Source organism: Motacilla alba, chromosome 7 (assembly GCF_015832195.1).
Source record: "Motacilla alba alba isolate MOTALB_02 chromosome 7, Motacilla_alba_V1.0_pri, whole genome shotgun sequence".
NCBI lineage: Eukaryota > Metazoa > Chordata > Aves > Passeriformes > Motacillidae > Motacilla > Motacilla alba.
This window is the reverse complement of record NC_052022.1, coordinates 34,943,467-34,966,013: the sequence shown is the minus strand read 5'-3', so window position 1 is coordinate 34,966,013 and position 22,547 is coordinate 34,943,467. Positions and strand designations below refer to the sequence as shown.

At 37.4% G+C, this 22,547-nt stretch overlaps 1 protein-coding gene across 2 annotated transcripts in view; it reads right to left on the bottom strand.

Annotated features, from left to right (window-relative positions):
* The window catches only part of SPAG16 (sperm associated antigen 16), a 365,639-nt gene that overhangs the window by 335,125 nt on the left and 7,967 nt on the right, over positions 1-22,547 (bottom strand). Inside the window, exons 4-9 of one of the 2 annotated variants that reach the window (XM_038143348.1) lie at positions 21,970-22,097; positions 17,704-17,841; positions 12,548-12,655; positions 11,152-11,269; positions 9,700-9,769; positions 4,683-4,831 (exon numbers count right to left, since the gene is read on the bottom strand). In XM_038143348.1, coding sequence (XP_037999276.1) covers positions 4,683-4,831; positions 9,700-9,769; positions 11,152-11,269; positions 12,548-12,655; positions 17,704-17,841; positions 21,970-22,097 — 711 coding nt within the window. The remainder of the gene's footprint in view (positions 1-4,682; positions 4,832-9,699; positions 9,770-11,151; positions 11,270-12,547; positions 12,656-17,703; positions 17,842-21,969; positions 22,098-22,547) is intronic. The other variant, XM_038143349.1, reaches the window with a different exon arrangement.

The following is a 22,547-nucleotide window of genomic DNA, read 5'->3' as shown; positions in this document are numbered from 1 at the left end:
TGCAGTCTTATATTTGGGTAACTTGTATCAATTTCCTTAGCTCCATGTCTGCAGTTTCATTATCCCAGGGAAGGCCTGTAGAAATAAGCATTCCCACTATTATCTGTCAGTCACCTACTCTCTTCTGAATACCAAACCAGTGCTTTCTCAGCCACATTATTACAAACACAAAGTGATTGTCTGTTTCATTTACGACCCTTCCTAACTACTTTGGGAGCATCTTTCCAATTCTGTCCCCAATACACCTGCGCTAATTTATATTCAAACTCAATAATCTGATTACGTAATCATCTGGTTTCATCTCCTCTTCTACTTGAGAGCACAGGAACAGCAGTTCTTGTCAATTTTGTACTCTTCTTTCCATAGAACTGAGGAGAAACTTCATGTAATACATGTACCCATTTGATATTTTAACCCATAGTCTTATTAATTACAAAAGCCATATCTGTATGATCCCTGGATTTTGCATCTCTATTTTTTAATATACACAATGGCCATAATTGCAAAATCTGTTCTACAGAAACAGATAATTCCTGAACTCCAGAAATGTCCAACACACCTTTAGATAAAGTTTTACAGCAAGTAAAACTTGAGAAAATTAAAGTGGGTTGTAATACAAGTAGAAATATAATTTAGTGAACATAAAGAAGCTGCAATTGTCCTGCTAAGATTACTTTTAAAAGCAATCAAACACAGAATGTACTCTGAAAGGAACCTGAGAGAATAAAAATAGGAAAGTTTTCAAGAGCATAATGAAATTCACATTATCAAAGGTTCTCTACAATTTTAATGACCTGTGAGTGCATTTTAATTAATTTAAATGTTTAAAGTAGTACTCAATGCACATTCTTAATCTATGACTACTTCTACTATTGATAGTGGCTTATTAAGGGCCAGATATGTAAATAGTTTAGACTAATTGTCTGCTACTAGAATTTCATTCAGTCTCATAACAAAGATTGTAAAGTCAGGATAATGCATTCTCTGAGGAAAAAAAACCCTGTTGCTTTTTCACTTACTGTTTCAGTGACAAACTTCACATCAAAGGGACTCCGTGTTTTAAATGACATGCCAGCTTTTACAGGATATTGCAGTAACACAATATATGTCTGTCCTTGAAGTAAATGTTCCAGCTCAGCTATGACTCATATTTGCATCTACTTAACAGCACAGGCATTTGTTAGATCACTGTTTAGCTACCAGACACAGAAGAGATGTTAAATCATTTCCATCACCATAGTTCACTGCTATGTAACAGTACATAATACAAACATTTATAATTTTGTCTCAAGGATACATTCTCATGACAATATAGTGGCTTTTTACTGAATGGGATATAATCCAAGTGCCTGAACTTATAAATTGGATAACATGCTCAGTATAAACTTTTGTAAGCTTTAAAAGTTCACTTACATTTACTGAAGCAGGCTTGACAATACTAGATGGTGAATTTTACCTAGATCTACCACATCTTCTGTTCTCTTTTTCTCTGTTTTGTTGTAAATGTATATGCAAATGCAGGATTTCAATTGCATTTATTTCTTCTATATATTCCTCACCAAACTCCGTGGAACTGACCAAATTCATGCTCTGATTCCTAGTTCCATTGTGGTATAAGCAAAATTTAAATGAATCATCATCTCAATATGTGTAAACCAATTTTACCCTTCCCAATAAAACATTTAAATGACTTATGGAACACTTTTCAGTAGATGTTCATGTTCATTCACATTGAATTATTTTAAGAAAGTATCTAAGTTGTATAATACACAGCAGAACTTGATTTTTTGATATAGGTCAGAGGAGATGAGACACCACACAAGCTTGATTCCAAGTATCACAGAAATTCACCTAAGAAAGGGAAGGATCTCCTTTAAACCTCATCCTTTTGATGGGGACAAATACTTCAGACACCTAAACACTTGATTTTCCACATCTTCTGTTCTCTTTTTCTCTGTTTTGTTGTAAATGTATATGCAAATGCAGGATTTCAATTGCATTTATTTCTTCTATATATTCCTCACCAAACTCCGTGGAACTGACCAAATTCATGCTCTGATTCCTAGTTCCATTGTGGTATAAGCAAAATTTAAATGAATCATCATCTCAATATGTGTAAACCAATTTTACCCTTCCCAATAAAACATTTAAATGACTTATGGAACACTTTTCAGTAGATGTTCAGGTTCATTCACATTGAATCATTTTAAGAAAGTATCTAAGTTACATAATACACAGCAGAACTTGATTTTTTGATATAGGTCAGAGGAGATGAGACACCACACAAGCTTGATTCCAAGTATCACAGAAATTCACCTAAAAAAGGGAAGGATCTCCTTTAAACCTCATCCTTTTGATGGGGACAAATACTTCAGACACCTAAACACTTGATTTTCCACATCTTCTGTTCTCTTTTTCTCTATTTTGTTGTAAATGTATATGCAAATGCAGGATTTCAATTGCATTTATTTCTTCTATATATTCCTCACCAAACTCCATGGAACTGACCAAATTCGTGCTCTGATTCCTAGTTCCATTGTGGTATAAGCAAAATTTAAATGAATCATCATCTCAATATGTGTAAACCAATTTTACCCTTCCCAATAAAACATTGAAATGACTTATGGAACACTTTTCAGTAGATGTTCAGGCTCATTCACATTGAATCATTTTAAGAAAGTATCTAAGTTACATAATACACAGAAGAACTTGATTTTTTGATATAGGTCAGAGGAGATGAGACACCACACAAGCTTGATTCCAAGTATCACAGAAATTCACCCAAGAAAGGGAAGGCTCTCCTTTAAACCTCATCCTTTTGATGGGGACAAATACTTCAGACACTTAAACACTTGAATAAGAACACACTATTTTAATTCAATACATTGGATTAGAACTGTAGTTCAATAAATGTGCACCACAGGACAGAGTTCTGTCTCTTCTGTTTTAAACACAATTTTAACTCACCTCTTTGCACTCTAGACATTGATCATTCCCTCTGTCATTTATTTCTTACATCCTAAACAGCAATTCACATGCACTATCCAAGCTGGAATCCTTTATTAGAGGAAATGAAATATTTAGAAATAATAGATCCAGGAAATGTGAAGTGAAAAAGAACTATTGTTCCATTTGGAAGAGATGCTAATCCCACACCTAAAGTTTTAGACTATTGCTTAGCCATGGAAAACTCAAACATGCCCTTATTTTCTGATGCCTTATTTCTGGAACTAGCCCAGTTTTCTAATCCATTGATTAAATAAAGACATCAGGGCCTCTGGTGGGACTCCTTTGGGAAACATAAGACCTGTAAAAACACAGATGCTTGCCAGAACCAGTCAACTAACTGTGCTCATGAATTTCAAAGAACGAGAGCCAGACAGGCACACTACCTGTGCAGAGTTTTTATTTTGGGGGTGAAGCATAACTCTGCTGAAGTCTTCCATAAAAATCCTGATGACTTCAGTAGAAACAGAAACACAAAAATGATTTCTTCTTGCATTATGAAATTGTATCTGTTCACAAGACAGAATGAAGAGAGGAGGTGCCTCTAAGAGTCTAGCATGGAAGATTTTCACCATTGCATGAAAATCAGGGAACGTGGAGATGGACTGACTGGCACATGCCTCAGATACTAATACTAATACTCAGATACTAATAGGTGTGGGGACAGCATGGAGAAATTTTTGTTATACATGATGAAAAATGCTTCAGTAGGCAACAGAAGAGGTACAGACAGATATAGATTTTTTATTTGAGGGCTCAGGAGCAGAAAAAAGACTGAAAGCAGAAGTAAAATGGTTTGTTTGTCCGTGGAGAGGTGCACTGCCAAAGTGAAACAGATGAAACGCTCTTGCAAAGCCAGACAGAAACCTGTAAAAATTAATTACCATGGACATATTCTTGTGGAGAAAGGGAAAGATTGAAGTTACTTCTGACTACATCATCATCAACTAAAGCTTTTTTCCTCACAGTTTAAACTCTAACTGTAGTTCTCAAACAAAAATAGGGCAGTGTAACAGTTTTGGGAGCTTCTGAAATTTTAGATATTAAAATGTTTACCCTAATATGAAAAAACAAAAAGCGTTGTTATGTAGCCCCAAAATGCAACCTCAATAAATAAAACAATCAGAATAAAGTAAACATTCTTTTCCATAATAAAAGAAAATATTCAATCAGGAATTAATTTTGATTTTGCACAACTTGCAAACTGAAGCAGTAACTCACATCTGGTATACTCAGGTTTAGAAGGAAGGAAATTACTATTAGGAAATTACTATTAGGAAGCTATCAGGTTTTTGCCCTTAGTCTTGCAAATATTGTCCCTATTAGTTCCAGCTGGAACAGAATGAAATGCTGGAGAAGTTTGCAAGCATTATGGAACACATCAGGATTTCTCAAGTGACAAAAGAAACACAACAGAGCAAGAAGCAATTACAGCCAGTGCTCCTCCTCTGCTAGGACTGGATTCTCAAAATGCAGACTGCTAGCTTCAATTAATCAAGAGTTCCTGTAATTCCCTGAAAATTTAATTGTGATAGAAACGTGTATTTAAAAAAAGCCAAAACTTGTTACCTACCTGTCCTATTTACTTCAGCTAAGCAGGTCTTCTTTTAATCACACTGGATAGATGTCTTTCACCTGTACAAAGAGGACTGATACAGCTGGGAAGAACACAATACCTTTAGATCTCTCCTGCCCGTCTTCTCTGCCTCTTCATCTGGATCGCAGGAAGAGCTTGCAACAACAAGGAATCTTTGCTGCCTGGCTTCCCGAAGAGCTTTCTGGGTGGGACCTTCAAAGTCTTTCTTCCTTGTACAATAATGGCCTACTATAAAATAAAACCAAGAGAAATATCATCAGAATGCTTTTTATCTACGCTTCTGGAAGCTATCTCCTTACTTCATATTAGCAAGAAAGGTGAAATTCTCAAAGAAACACCACTTCAACTAAGCAGATATTCAGGTTACTGTGTCATCCATATAAAGTATTCCAGGGCTACATGTATCTCTGTTCCACAAATTATTTCATCCTATCTGAAGGGTAGCCCAGACTTGGCCCTAAAAATGCAACAATCTTGCAGTACACAGAGAGTCACAGGGAAATGGATGCATTCTTTCACACCCCTCAGAGCCACAGGAAACATCAGCTCACTGCATCCTATCCACTATCCACCACCAATGCAATATTCTGATTCACAGAATTCCTTTTGTTCCACAATTCCTTTTGTTGCCCTGCACTTTTCTGCCAACCTTTCAAACAAGGAATTCCTGATGAATAGGTAACTCAGCAAAGAAATCCTGAGCAGGTAACACAGCTTAAAATCATCAAAGGTTGAAAGGGATAGGATGAGGAGTACAGCGCAAGGCATCTGCCAGGACCTGGCAGAAAGGACACTGCTCTCTGACAGCCTTTGCATGGGCAGCTCACACAAATCCAAGCACAGCCCTCTGGGATCCCTGTATCTTGTTGCAGTGCTCTGTTGGATGCACATGGGTACATGAAAAAGAATGTAATACTGATTTCCAACAGGATTTGGGCACTTACATCCCTTTCAGTTCTTTGGAAAAAAAAAATCTCTGATTGAAAGGACACATTATACAGCTAAAATCCAGATTGAAATAAATGTACTTCACATTACACATTTCTAAATGACTGCTCTTGTAAAATGGTTTTATTAAGATCTTTACACCAAAATGCAAACCTGATGACTTAAAGCAGGGAAAAAAATCCCAAATATTCCCCTCCATTCTTGAGGAAAAAAAAAAACCAGATCAAGCAACACAAAACCTCCCTGTATATCCAACCTGAGTACAACTGGAACTGGTGGAAAGAACCATGCCTGGATTGAAAAACTTTAGTATTTATGTATTCTAAGTGTTTTAAAAGTTGAAGCTACTGTCATAGATATCCTGAATAATAATTTTCTCTGAGGAAAAGTAAACAGCAAAATTGGTTTGTATGTCTAACACCTTCTACTCACTTAGTAACTGCTATCCACTAGCAATGCTGCTCACAGAGCATTTGGTTTGTTGGTCCTTTTGAGATACACATACCTATAAAGCAACAGTGTTCTGACAGTTCTGGAGCTTTAAAAGTCAGTAACTATGAAAAAAAAGAAAGAATGAGTTCCAAAGAACTGTTGCACTTAGATGTCAACAGCTTAGGTTCAAAGATTTTCTATTCTAATTGTATTCCACATGGAATGGGCACAACGAGGCTAATTTTAAATTTCTTTTTGCATGACCTTCTAACTGCAATTGCATCAGATCAAGGAAAGGAAAAGCACAGTTAACAGTCTTAGCAATGAGTTAATTCAACCATGAGCAAAGAAACTCATTGAGTTCAACTTCTGAATATAATTGGGTAATAAATAAGCAGCTGCTGTTTTTAGAAAATACAAGAAGAGTACTGAGCAAGGAGCAGTTTTAGAACATGTTTAGAACCAGCTGCCATAGCAGTGTTCACTTAGGTTTATAAGCAAGCCACAATCAACACTGCTAAACTCCTGCAGGCAAAAGGGAGTTATTTTCAGAGCATCACTTAACACTGTGTTTTGATCTGTAAGGAAGAGTGCAAGCACTGTAAGTATACACCAATACCCTAAATAAAATACCAGCTCTCCCACTTTGATAATTAGATTCCTCTGTGTATGATCTTGCTACCCTATCAGGAAGGACCAGATTTAAAACACAACCAGTTTTTAATGCAAATCTCCTTTAAAAGAAAAAAAAATCCATTACTTTTTAAAAAGTAATCTGAACTCAAAGTACAATTTTTTTTCAGAGCTGATTTCTAAGTGGGCATCAGAGAGAGAGAACCAGCCCTCATGTTAGGATGACAAAGTCCTAACAATAATTGCTAACTAGCTCCTCTCCAACTACTACATGTCCTTCATATCAATTTGAAACAAGCAAGGCAAGAATCAGGTTTCTTTATGTGTCTTAAAAATTATTAGATGTTCTTCTCTTGAAGGACTTCTGTAGAAAGCTGAACAGCAGCCTGACAGTGAGACAGCAAAAACTGCTAGTAAATAAATTACATGCTCTGTATTGTGGATGCTATCTTCAATTGCTTGAAATGCAGCAGGATGAAAGCTCCCACATCAAATGCCTGAGTAATAAAGTCGAGAATAGTTGCCCTAAAATTAAGTACTGTTAATTTTTTCTACCTAGCTGCCAGATACAAATTTACAATGCAAACTCACTGTGAATACTAAGAAGTTCCCCTTTGTTCTTTTTTGTGCACTATATGACTCAGAGAGACAAAAAAAAGCAGCCCCAAACTAAAACCAAGCCCACAATCACTGAATGGTTTGGGTTGCAAGGTGCCTTAAAGCTCATCCACTTTCACCCTTCTGCCATGGGCTGGGACACCTTCCACCATCCCAGCTTCCTCCAAGCCCTGTCCAGCCTGGCCTTGGACACCTCCAGGGAAGGGGCAGCCACCTTCTGGGCTTCTGGCTTCTCTGGGCACCCTGTGCCTCACCACCCTCACAGGGAAGAATTTCTTCCTAATATCTCATTTAAACCTATTATCTCTCAGCACGAAGCAATTTCCCCTTGCCCTGTCACTACACGCCCCTGTAAAAAGTTCCTGTCCTGTTTTCTTGGAGCAGATGTGCAGAACCTGACAGTTCAGCAAATCCAAAACTAATTAAAAGGCACTCTCAGTGCCCTCTGGCCAAGCCAGCATTCCAGGTGATCCACAGTCAAGTCAGGCTGTGGGACAAATGCAGCCTCGGGAGCAGTGAAGGGCAATCCCCTGCTGCTGGGCAGAGCCCTCCTCCTTCCCTCAGGCTCTGCACTGCAGTGAAAGCAGACACCTGCCAGGAGGGGCAGCTCAGCTTGGCCAAGGACCATCTGCCACTCTGGGTGCGCGCTGTCCTCTAACTCAACATCTAGAAGACTGAAAAGTGCAGCTGGAAGTCTCCTTATAGCTCAGATTTCCAACTCCAACAGCAACCTGAATTTTGAGAAAAAATTAAGCAAACATTTCTCTAGTATCCACAAGAAATCCACATTTCTCAGGGTTATACTCTCTCACAAATGAGAATATGATCACCTTTCAAGAGGCAGCAGAAAGTATTTTAAAGAGACAATATTACCCACTGAGACATGAGTGTGACCTACAGAGGGCAATAAAAATTATGCAGTATTAGAGGACAAAGCACTGAAACAAAATGAATTGAAATACTGATTAATTTATGATACCCAAGGTATGAAGCAAATTAAGACTTGTAGAAGCATGTGGGTGGCTGATGAGCTCAATTTGTCTTGGAGAATGACAAGGGTTTTTTTATATAATTATTTATCAAATGGCTCCCTTGCTTGTCACTTCTTGGTATTACAAAATGCTCTCAAGATTTCTGGAGAATAAACAAGGCTGAACAGCCAGAGAGTGATTATTAGAATCCAACAACAAATGAAAGTATGTTTAATGTGAAAAGGAGACAGATCCATGCACACTGTAAAACACACGGGGAAGATCCCACACTACAAATCCTCAAGCCAGAGTATATCTTAATGGGAAATGAAGGCAATGCTTCCTAGCCTCTTCACTCAACTACAAACACCAAAAAAAAACCCCAAATAAATATATGTGCCTACTATTCTTTTTCTCAGCCTTGTGTTTTCTAGAGGAACTTTACACAGTGGTAGTAATTCCATGAACATGGGAACTAATGAAGCTTTATTGTCAAAGGCTGGGGTGTATCACAAGTGCCAAAGGAGGTTTAGGCTTTAATACATGGGGGGGGGGGGGGGGGGGGAGGACCAAACAAAAAACCCAGACAAACAACAAAAAAAACCCCAAACTACAAAACAAACAGATACTGAAGTTGCCGTAATTGGAACATATTCTTCACCTGGAAGCTGTATAGTATTTTTAGGGTTCTCTAATTTCAAGTAAACAATTCTCTCTGATGGGAGTTCTGCTCATGACTAAGGCAGGTGTCACATGCCCTTCACATGTGAATACTCTGTTGGCACAGGACAGAGCTCACCTCTTCCCCTTTGCACCATCCCACTTATTTTCAGGAGAATTTAAGCAACCTGGTTTCTTTGAAACTCATCTTATTATTAAATGTGGCTGCAATTGAAAAATAGGTTCAAAATTATTAGTGGGATTGATGCTGTCAGAGAATGTGATAGCACAATCTTAGTTTACTTAGGAAAGCAGAAGTACTAGGGTTTTCCTGATGGAGTTAGGAAAAATAATGTAAAATTTACATCTGGAAGTAGTGTGGTACCACACAGATACTATTGCAGCAGGTATTGTATCTCTTAGCAATCTTCTGTAAAAATGAGAATCTGGATTTCATAATACCAGGATTTTCAAAATGTTTCCAGACCACAATGTATGCTTTCTGAAGGGTGAGCTGGGAAAGAACACACGCACACACACATCAAAGGGAATATCAGCAGATACAGTAACAAAATCAGTGACAAAATAGATTTCTAGGACAAAGTCCTTCCAAATTAGTCATATATTCCAACATTTCCTTCAGCAGTCTCACTCTTAGTGAATACACTTCAGAATAATATATTCAAATGATAAAACTGCTGCTCAGACACCAGGTCAGCTGATAAAGCGTAGTGCAAGTATTTTTGACTTACTGTTACAGCATATTTTGAGATGCATCACATCAACAAAAAAAAAACCATAAGCAGTCTGAGCCTGGTGATGGGAATATTTTACCTTTTGTCTGAGAGATCTGCTTAGCATTTCCAGACTCTAAACTTTCTAACGCAGCCTGCAAACTTGTAACCTAATTTTAAAAAGAGAAAAGAACAAGAGGAAGCAATATGAAAACATTACTTTTGAAGTGTCTGTTCACAACACACAGAATTCATGCTGGTGTACTTTATTAATTCCATCTACAATTTTTAGCTCTGGATTATTGTCTCTAAGTTATGAACACAACTCCTAATTCAAGATTTTTGGAAAGACCTAGAGCAACAATGCAATAGAACACAAGCCACCCAGAATCTGTCAAAACACTTTTACAACTCTATTAAACAATGCAGACATAGAGAATACTAGGGTTCTGACTACACCAGCAAGTTTTAGAACTGCTGTCACTGCACTGAGCTCAAATTTAATGGCACAATAGGACTTACAGCTTCGTCACAACCAAATGTCACAAAATATGGTGTTATGCATTGTAAAAAACTCATTGCTCTGGAAGGAATACAGTTCATAACTGCAGAGGTCCTACACACACACACACACACACATATATATACTCCTGAAATTTCACAGCATTGGAACTGTTCCATGTTTCATACTCCTGATTCAGCAGAACTCCATATGGGCATACACTTCCTTTTTCTACAGGGCATTTTCTTTTCTTTATTGAAATTTCAAACATCTAATCCTCGCTGTTTTATAAGTAAGCCCTGAGGTGACCAGAAAAAAAACTGGAGGCAGAGGAAAGGAGGAGATGAGAGATGAAGACTATCAGAAGAAGCTGTGAGCATGGTAAATTCCTTTCATTTTACCCCCATATAATTGATGCTATTGCTGAAACAATCGCAGGAATATAATTGCATAAAATATATCCATATAAAATGTAATTTGGGTAGGGTTTTTTTCTTTTTTTTTTGCATTTCTTTCCTTAAACACATGCAAGGTAATTTTCTGTCATCCCTCCTACCTGTGCTCATACTGCTTCCTGTCAAAGGGGCAGAATATCTTGTATACATCAGGTAAGATTGGAGAAGAAAAAATAATGTTCAAATACTCCACTCAAGACAGAAAAACTGTCTCTGATCTCTTCATGTATCTTTTTTCTAAACTAGCAGGTCACTCCTGTGTATATTTAGGAAAATAATAAAATAATTAACAGCAATAAAAGAAGTTAAAATAAACTTCTTCCCAAGGCATAGAGGGAAGCATGGGAATGTGTGTGAAGATCACACCTGCTGGCTCATGTAGAGCAGCACTGAGCAAGCACACACAGACATTTATTACTCTGTGGCACCTTGTTTCACATACTTTCACTGCTAATATTTCACCAAATCATGAAACCCACAAAATACTCTGCTTCAGAATGCTGCATAAGCTTTACCAGAAATATCCTGTGCATTTACCAAAGCAAAAAGCAGAAGCTCCTTACAGCTGTGCAAGTGGTATTCACTACATTTTTACCTGCCCCACTGCTTTGTCTCTCTCCAAACTGGTTAACATTTTCTGTGTCAGTGAATTCTGGTATTTTTCTGACAGCTGCTTCAGCATTGGTTCATAGGATGCATAATGTGCCTTCAGCCTGTGAGCAAGAGGAGGAAAAATTATTCCTCACAGATGAGTTAAATCAGATTTATACCTGCACAACTTTTCCCCTCCCCAAACAAATGAGTAAAATTACCAAAAGGTCAACACAGAGGAGACAGCAAAGCTGTTTAGTATGTAACTAACCAACTGCAATACCACAACAAAGGAGAAAAAAAAAAAACTTAGACCAATGAATAAGAGAATTCACAGCTTGTTTGGTCACATCTTAAAACAACCCGTCCAATTTTGTCCTTTTGTCAATCCTTCATGCACATACTGCACATTAATTTTGGCTAATTTGTTTTCTTACAGATGGATTGTATTTCACTGGAAGAAAGAGAACTACAGCTGTTATCTGATTACCAAATGAGATCCTCATCTGGACAAACCAGTCATAATATAATCCTGATTTCTTTCTTCACTACACATTACACTGTGAATGTTTATGCACTTGAACTCTTCAGACAAACTAAGATTCAGACAAGAAATTGGTGACACCACCAGCTCCAGAACCACTGCATCCTGCAAAATGCTGAGTCACAGAGGAGAAATCAGTGCAGAGTGCTCCCTTGCATCAGCAAGCATGCATTCCAAGGGTGGGGATGTAGAAAACAGAGCTGCTATTACAGGCACTGATGGATAACAATACCAACAGAACTCAGGGAATTGACTGGAGATGCAGATAAGCCTCTGCCCAGGGTTATTTTAAAACACATGTGAAGAAAAGATTCTAAACTCAGCTCCTATTTAGAAATAAAATCACTGTAACTCAGTAGCAATGGACTGGTTTGGGCTTATTTGCAACCAAAGCAACATAGCAAGTTTCTTACTGAAAGTTCAAGATGACAGAAAATGCCAACTATGAGAATCAGGAATGCAAAGGTTCTGAACCTGGTGTGATATCAGTTACCATTAAAACAGGCAAAAGTTGTAAACAAAAATCACCTATTTATGGTAAAAGATCTGTGTAAAGAAAAAAAAACAACTCAGTTTTTGTTTCCAACTATTAGAAATACTAGGTATTCATTACTGCATGTTGCATCAGAGAAAATCCACCAAAAATAAATCATTGGAAATTCTTTGATCTGTGTGGCACAACGTGGAAATTCTTTGATCTGTGTGGCACAATGGTCACACGGAGCTGCTGTTTACCAGCACATACCAATATGCAGCTAGACTCACTTCAGATTCCTTAGTGTTATCTCTTTATCAGGCAACAATTCAAAACATTCTATTTCATGCTACATGTATAGCAACTAAAATCAGGTTGTACCTTTTCAATTCACAAACCAGCCTGTTTTTCTCCTGGACCACTCGCTTATGATTCATTCGATGGAAGTCTCGTTCTTTCTCCATTTTTAGGAGAGCCTCTTCTACTTTACTGTGTGTGAAAACAGAAAACACAGGGCAGCAGCGTTAGTCTCCTCCTCTGAATTGCATCAAGGTGTGGTGGGAATAGAGTATAAGAAATGTGTTAAAAGCAGCTTTGCCCCCAAAGAGTTGCAGCCAGGCCAATTATCCAAGATCAGAAACAGGCTTGACTCACAGCTGTAACCAACAAGGAAGAACAGTCCTATAAGACAAGGAGAACTGGGACCTAGAGTCAGTTGCTGTCTGGGCTTTGAAGAAGAAGGAGCAGTGTGGAGAGGAACTACCCATGAGAAATCACTGAGAAGGTCTGGGACTCTTGCAATAAGATAACAACACTTTTACATTGAGAACACAACATCAAGATATGCTGACTACGTGGGGAATTAATTTTCAGATCTGCACATGTCTACTGCAGCTAAGTTGGAATATCTTGGTAGTACAACCTGTGCTGAAGAACATGTACTTTTGAGGTCTTTTTGCTGCCAGCTGAGACTCAAAACCATGGCTACTCTTCCATTTCCCTCAGATCCTTCACACAGAATCCATAAGGATTCTGGCATTATGAATCTCAGAGTTGAGGTCAACTTTATGTTAAGCACAAGGAGTCTCATGGAGGTACAAAAAACAATCCTCTTGTTTCAAATTCTGTGTAAAAGTGCATTGATAATATTGATGATACACCAAAAATACTGCTTTTTAAAAAATATTTACATCACATTTGTATTGTTGCCTTGCAGATTAATTTGGAGAGCCTTCTGGAAAAAGTTGGGCCAAAAATGTTTTAGGCTCTCTTCAATCACATTTGCAACTTGTCCCCAAGTGTTTCTTGGATGTGAGAGCAGGCAGCAAAAGGACTCTATTTCAAAATTAATTGTAAATATACTGATAACCTGTTATTCTCTGAGCACATTCTACACACCTGAGCCATGGGACACCCTGAGATGCTCTGCTCCATAAACTTAAAAAGAAAATACTCTGCATATATTCAGTACATTTTCTCCTTGCCTTTACTGATATGGGTTTGACAGGAAAGATTAGTAGATGAGTTGTTTAATTGCAAAGGAAGCTTAAAATTAACTTGCACTGAAATTAGCTATTTGCTTCTTGCAGAAATAAAGCTCATTTCCTCTGCAACCGGAGCTGAAGAATTAGGTAAAACCAAAAGGAAAACTCACTATCAAAGTGAGTGCCAAAATCAGAGGTCCAGGACGAAGATCTGGAACTGCCAGTGCATTATATTTAAAAATTTAAAATATAAATTACTTACTACAACAAATAATTGATATTTGCTGTACATGCCAGCACTCTGTGTGCTACCTATACAAACTGCCATAGTGACACACGAACATTTGTAGGTGAATCGGTGCTTGTAGCACGGGCTGAAGGAGAGAGAGCCCAGTGAATTCCTGGCAGCAGCTCTGGGTGGAAGCTGGCAGGGCCCTGGCACCGGGCAGGGCTGCCCCTCCCTGGAGCCCCGGGCACAGACACATCCTGCTGTGTGCACACCCACGAGCTGGCAAACAGAGCAACTTGAGCCCACGTTAAAGATTCTGCTCAGGCTTCTACCAGCATTTGAGATGTAAATGAATCAGTGGTCCAGGATAGTTCTGGGAAACAACTCCCTCACGACACCACACTCAAAATCTGACTTGCCTTAAAGACCTTGAATGCAAACCCAGCCCCTTCAGAGCTCAGCAGATGGCTTGTTCTGAGCATAAAAGATGTTTCTACAGCCACAGAAAAGCCAATATCCACTTTTTTTAGGGAAGATATATGTCAAAGTCTGCAGGTCTCTCCATTTAAACGTCTCTCAAGCAAGTACTTCTGTTAAAACAGCAAAAGAGGACAGGGTGCAACAAACCCAAGTAGGGATTTTCAGAGGCAAGTTGCAAGCCCTGATTCCACTGAATTTACATGGGACTACATTCCACAAGATGCTGCAAGTCATAGCCCTAAAATTTTAATTGAAATAAAGACAGTCTTAGAAAACATATACTTTCAGGCTTTTACTCTATCTAGTTTCCATGGCACTTAGCAGCAAAGATGCTAAATGCACCATGTAATTAAACAGCTGCATTTAAATTTGGTGCACAACACAAAAAGTGTGCACTTTTTTTTTTTTTTTCCCATGGTGTAAGTGGAAAAATACGTGCAGGAATAGTTAGCTTTTGGTACAGAAACGGGAGCTGAACTGGGAATTTTGTTGCTAATGTCACTAACTAAATAATAAACATGACTTCCAGAATTACTTTATATTTTGACCATTACTTTGGCTATAAGCTGGGTGTGTATTTGTGAGCACGCTTACAAAAAGGAAAGAAAGGTACCTGCAAATGTTTACAATTCCTAACTGATGCTGTGAACTCAACCACATACCTCAGGCAAAAGCTTGATACAACTTTGATTCCATCTACATAAGAAATTCCTAAACATTTAAAGAGATTTTAAATATCAAAGTCCACAGTCCCCATGACCAACACAACTTTATCCTGCCACAACATTTGTGTGACTGCACATGTTTAAATAAACAGGCAACAGACAGGGTCTGGCCACAGGAAAACACAAAAATATCTGGTATTCAAAAGATTTCGTATCATCAGATAAGCAGAGTTTTTAACATGGCTAGGAAACTGCAATCTATTTTCAGTTCAGAAAAATTACACCAGAATATTAAGTGACCGGACACCACCCGATGAATTAGAATTAACTAGTCTCATTTTCAACAGTTAACAATTTTCAGTGTTATTTACAATTTTTTCCTGCATATTGGGAGGAAAGCCCATGCTTCCATTAGGGAAACAATCAGCAGATAACAACACCCCTTAACAACCAACTGAGGCTCAAATGCAACCTTCAAGATTAAAGAAAGGGAGCACATCTGAGGTACCCTTTAACTAGTGTCACATGGCAGACCAATGTAAATTTAGTTTTGCTTTCTGTCACCATGATCTGTCACCATGAATCACACCAGTGATTTTTAGAATTCACCTTTAAATAAAGATTAGAAATGTATCTAAACCTTAAGGTAATAACTATTCTTAGTTTTGGAGTAAAAGGATTATGCTGATATTTATTTCTTTTAATATATGCAGAGAGATCAAGATGCCTTCAGACATTGCACAAGCTATAAAAAATACATGCTCACGATAGAGAGGAAATGAAGCTAACTGTAATTTTCTCTTTAAATAATGAAACACCACAGTGAAATCTAACCAACAGCCTGCAATCTACTCAATTTGCCCCCCTGCTTGCAAGCAATCATGTAAATACTGTATTAAAATACCCAAAATACAATTACAGTTAGCTTCTAGACACTAAATGTCTTCCACCAATTGCTAAACAACATTAAAGCAGGAGGTAATTGGTTTACAGTCATTTATCCTGGGCCCCCATACTGCCTAAGTCCCAAATAACATCCTTTTCTGCAAGATGGCCGTCAAGAGTACCAAGCTCAGGTAATTAAAAGCTTTCCTCAAATACATTTCACAGCACTGTAGCTCTCAACCAGTGCTTTCTGAGTAATCCACAGAGTAAAATACACGACTTTCCTTGCTCACAAATCCTTGGTTTCTAACCAGTCAAATCAGCATTTCTCCTGTGTTCTCAGGCATTGTGCTTTCTGAGTCATTCTCTCTGAAAACCTGAAAACCCACGTTGTCCTCCAGGTAATTTTGAATCCTGCTGGAATATTTACTTCACCACAGCAAAGGCAGTGACTCAAGTTACTGAATGTATGAACAAGAAAAAATGCTGTTAGCAGTCACTAAACTAAATGGATTTAGTATAGAGTATTAGGACCAGGGTTTATCCAAAAGGCATAAAAGAACACTGTAGCCCAGTACAGTAAAAATGCTCAATTTCACACATTTCAATTATTTCAAAGAAAAAAGGTGAGGGGAAAAAAGAAAATAAAGCTCACTGAATTTACTACTGTCAAGGTTAAGTTTCATGAGGGCCACATTTCGTCCTTCCTTCTTTTACTCTGCATGACTGCTTCTTACTCTCCCCCACTCATATGAGACACAATCTTTGAGTACCCATTGTCCAAAGAAGCTGCAGATTAAAAAAGGAAATGTTTTCTCTATGGTCTGTCTCCCAATGCATCATTATATTTAGACTACACGTATCTGACTTGATAGTTGCCACTGTTTATTAAACTACTTGACTGTGGCAAATTAATTCATTAGTTTAAAATGTAATAAATCATTACAATCAGAAAATAATTTAATTACCATTATCAGCAGCAATGATTATTTAACATCTGAATAGTTTTGGTTTTTTTTCATAGAAAGGAACAACCTAAATGAAAATTAGCAACTTGAGCAACCCTGAGGAAAATCAAAAAGATGGAATCAACTTTACAGTTCCATGTTTTGAAACCACACACTGGCAAATCTGAAGTGAGTGCATCATTAGGCCCTAGAGTACATCCTCAATGAACACACACATGTGCAAACACACCATTCTCCAGAAAAGGCCATGCGACACAGGGCTCATTACTACACCTCTCCATTTTATAGGCTAAGTATTTTAATTCTCTTGACTGAAGTACTGCAGACGTGTAGAATAAACTGCTACAATGTACACACGAGTATAATCAATGATGGTAATTTACACTGACACACCATTACCACTAGGCCCAGAGTGATAGATTTTTTGTAATTAAAAAAATGAAGAATAAATGTATAGTGATTTTTTTCCTACACCGAAGGTTTGTGCTAGCTGTAATTTATAGTACTGTAATACAAAATGCACATAACAATTTATTTTTTTAGTTCTACCTATTAGGCTCTCATGATTCTCTGTAGTAATTTGTTATGATTACTGGATACTGAAAATTATTTTTGGCCTAGTAAATACAAATAAAAGAAACTAAGATTTACATTTCTAACAACTCAGAAAAACTTGAACTATAATTATAAATGTCACCTAGAGGCAAAAGTCTGTGTAGCCAGCATAACAAACAGGAACTTACTATTTTTCACTAAGTACTTGGGTTTACTTTACCTGGCCATCTACTAGCATATATAAGAGTTTCAATAAAATCAAATAACATACTTGACAGACTGTCTGTAGCTTTCCAGATCTTTCTTCAGGCTCACATTCTCAGTCTCGAGTTGCTCGTTGCGAGTGTACACGTCTGGAACCAGCCCAGCTTCATCAACTGATAACTCACCTTTCTCTATGCGCTCGTACCTGGTAGAAAAGAAACAGATTTATTTTACTTATTTTATTGCATGTTTCCATTTCCTCACTTCACTCATGTTTTCCTTCTCATGCTGTCATTTACCTAAACTAGAATCACAGCAATATTTACCATCTTAAAGCATTTACTTTCTATGATCATTAAGAATTCACAGCAGTGGATTCCCTACCCCACCACACTGCTAAATTCTACTGCTTTTCGTTCTAAAATGTGTATTGCTCATAACAGTCAGGACACATAACACAGCACTTCACATTAAACAACTCTTTTCTTCCTTTCTTCTAAATAGCTTAAATAAAAGGCAGAAACAAATATTCTTGTTCAAATAGCATTTGTATATACTCACAGTCCTCTTTATCTCACATGCTCAAATACATCAGGGTTTGTTGTTTTTGGGGGTTTTTTTTTTTTGAGGGCTCAAGCTGCAGATAATGAGGATGAATGATTCCGAACCATCTTCAACATGGAACACAGAGCTCACTAGGGAATGCCTTCATTCCTTCCTGTTTATTTTCCCTCTCCTTATTTAAATAGATTTACCAATATTTACCTATTTTACCAGCCCCTGAGAACACTTGATTCCGTGATGTAGAAGGCTGAAGGTTGCTTTAGTTAAATACCTGCACAGACTGACATGGATTTTAAGAAGTAAAAGTATCTGAGGCAGCCTGGAATACTGGGTAGCCCCCTGGAATTTCTACAGCTCCACCAATAACATCTACTCATTCAGTATCCTATTTGAGGACTATCCATCTTTTGGTGATATGTCAGTAAAACCTAAGAATGCAGTAGAGACACAAGAGTGAGACCTCAGCCATTGCATCAGCTCACCAGAGGCTGCATGGAGTTGTAACTAACTTAAATCAGATAAACACCATAACCCCACCAGCAGCTTCCCTGCTGGGAAGATGTTTTGGGTGGGAGATCACTAGAAAGAGCAACATGAACATTATTTGCCTTTTCAGGTGACAAATATCTTGAATCTGTGCATTTTTTTGTTTCCAAGTAATAAGGAAGTATGAAAAGAACTAAACAGAATAAATAAATAGAAATAAAAATCACACTAAACACTATCTCCTACACCTGGATATAAGCAGCAGATCTGAAATCTGAAGACAGCAATCAATATCATTCATCAATAATCATGCTGCTGAAACAAAAAGCATTTCTAAAAAAAAGCACCCTTTACTTAACATCCTCCAAAAAAATTAAGGTGAATGATAGTATCTGTGTCCAAATGACTTCCTACAATCAGCTACGTATTTGCATTCTGAGGATGCTTCTTGGAATGCTCATCCCTCTGAACTAAGCTGTCACATTCACCACCAGTAGATGGAAGGTTTTTGAAAAATTCATCTGAATATGTCCACAGTAAAATTCATTCTATCATCACTTTATTTTCTTAATAAATTACTGCAGGAACAGGCTTTAACATTAAGAAAGAAGCTTAGGGTTTTTTTTTTTCTTTCCTCCAAACAGTGAGTGATGCACAGGTACAATTTCTATCAGAAATATTGCAAATAAGGGCAGCCTCATGGCAGAAATTCACAACTGTACCTAGAGTTGTACTCCTTCACTTGCTGAAAGTATTTCTGCACTGAATGCCCTAACTACACGTCATGAAAACTACCAAGTATCTGCACGAAGACTCATCAAACATGGATAACTGATGCACCTCAAACTCCAGCAGAGCTAAAAATTCTGACAGACAATTTTCATGAAACACAATTAATACCAATAAATTCACTCCACCCTTGTGTAAGAACAGGACTGAAAATGAATGTTTTTGTGCATGTAGCAGAAATGGAAAACCACACACCAAACTGCACCGAGAAATCTCATTATCTTTCATCAGCCTGGTCCTGTAAATCTCACAGACCTCCTCCCTACTGAGCCGACTGCCAAAAGGCTGCTCTTCTCACTTCTTTCATTGCACATGGAAATCAAATTAGTTCCATGAACACACAGGTATTTTTACTAAGCTTTTCAGAACGACTGAGTTATAATTCTTAAATCACTATTAAAAATTAACCAAGAATCTGGAAACCTGAGGAACAGACGGTTAACTATGATTTTGTCATCAAAGCTCCGTGCAGACGGACTGAAAATAATACATTATTACTATACACTTTACATCAGAACTCCTAGAAACTGGATTTCAAAGGAATCAAGCTGCACAGAGGCTCTGCAATAAACTGATAGCTCAGGATGACCTGGGCTCTCAGGATTGGGAGGGAGAGACTGGCAGATGCAGGAATTCACAGCTGATCAGCCTCTGCACTTCATACTTAAAAGCTGTCAATCCAGTATCTTCAATAAACAACAGAAGTCCTATCAAGTCTTGTATAACAAATGAATGGAAAATTTAATGGAAAATTAAATATTCAGAAAATAATCTACCTGTAAAGTTCCTTAAAGTATAATGGGAACAAAAAGTTTATGTGCAAAACAGCCAACATAATTTAAAAAAAAAATCACTACAACTGTTATAAAATAATTCGTTACTTCATTGAAAAATAAGAGTTTTGGCATAAAATAAACCATAATCAAATCATGGCATTTTATACAGCTTGGTAGAGTAATGCTGTTTTCCCAAACTCCAAAATAAACACAGACAATTTGGTCCAATTTAAGTGACCTTTAGATCTCAGACAGACAATAATTTCAAAGCCAGTCTTTTGATAAATTTTCTCTACGTTAATTAATTTCTCATTTTAAATTCCATTAGTACTTGATCACCACAGCATGAGAGCAAGAGTGTCGTCCCAATACATAATGAGGGACCCGAGTACACTAATCTGCTCTCACTTTCATTAATATTGTAAATTATCCATTTCAAACCAACATGAAACATTTTGAAATAAGGTATTAATGCAGCAAGTCTCTATACAGTAAGATTAGATACCGACATGCTGAGCTCATTTGTAAAGCTACTGAAATTAAAAGTATTACTAATAGAGAAAACATCTATGTACAGCTAAGAATTTACAAGATAGGGCCTGTTAAATCCTGCACTTTCTGTTAAAAAGCAATTTGAATTTTGCCATTGATATAAATTCAGACTCTAAGTGTTTCAAAGAAAGCTGTAAGCTTCATAAAAAGGTCACTATTTATATCTGCCTAGTATTATTAATCTTTTTAGCATAAAAACTATTAGACTTCAAACTTAATATCAGCTACTCATATCAGTTCTTTTGTTGAGAAAGAATACAGGAGTATCGTGCTCCTTCTCCAAAGGATCATTGAAGTCCATCGTTATGCTATCAAAAAGCAGATCGGATAATTATTAATTCCAAAGGCAATGCCTGATTGATGAGTAAGACCAGAGCCTTGCAAATTCCAGAGCACAGATTCCACACCTGAGAATATTTCTAAGAAAATTTAAAAGCTTTAATGTTTTTGTGTGAAAAAATAAGATGTTTCTAACTTTTTCTAGTTTTCAAATTACACAATTTCAAGAGACTTTACTAAAAAACCCTCTCTGAACTTCTCTTGTTTGAAACTGAGAACAAGGTTAATCAAAGAGAGGTGTTTCCAGAGTTTCTCCAACATAACCTGCTGGTTCAAAGCAACCCTAACTTCATGCATTTCAACAGAACTTTATGACAAGTGCCATCTTTTGCTCTAAAGTTGTTCAGCTCTCCTCCAAAGTTTTGCAGCACTCCTAAGAGGTAATTTTTAATCAAGTAAAAAAGTATACATCCTGCAGGATGCATGAAGAGAGTGGTGTATTTAAACAAAGACACGCCTTTAAACTTCTGCATAGAGTATGGATAAAATCCCAGCAATCTGCAAAAGCTGGGAACAAGAAAATAGCAACAGCTCAAGAGTTTATTATTTTTCTGATTACTGTATAAACTAAATCTTAAAAAACAAAAAAACATTCATAGTTCTTAACTGCTGTACCAAAAATTACCAATTAATAAATATTCTGATTATTCTAATTAAACAAGGGTTCCTCATTCTCACCAAGAATACATCTGTTTGTTAAAACTCCACATATTTAATAATGACTTGTCCTCAGGAGAGTTTTCTGAAAAAATATCCTGAAACACCGAAAAGATTTGAATCCTGACCATCTAATTCCCAAACCAACATGGTCACTTAAATTATTTTACCATTCAGTCTGGAAGCAGTCAAGGGTTCTAGACATTCCCATTCTGACCAGGAAATTGCAGAAGAAGTCATCCATTGCTTGAGGTAGGTCTGATACGGATCTCTCAGAAGTCAGAAGCGACAGAAAATCCTGAAATCAAATTTTGGTAGCTGTTAAACTTAAAAGAGAAGCGTCATGATCATACTTTCTATTTCTGAAGTCATCTACAGTCACAGATTTACTGGAGTACAACCTAATGTTCTCCTTGTCTTTACAGATCAGAACTGTCATCAGTAATCCTTCTAATGGCAAGGTTTGTGAAAGGTTATAAAGAAGTAACTCAAACCCCCCTTATTTAAGCAGGTATTCCAAACCTGTCACCTGGTAGAGCCTTGAAAGTATTAAAACTGATGGCTGATCCTTTGTCACTGAGCAGAGTAAAAGTCAGTCCTCATCTAATGAAGAATGTAGCTGTCCAAGGTGCCAGCAGAATGGCTTGTGAGCTTTTTTGTAATGGTGCATGCAGTGGAGGGACAGACTGAACCTCCTCTCCATCCACTGATCCCTTAGGAATAATTCTCACAAAGATCAAGCACCCCT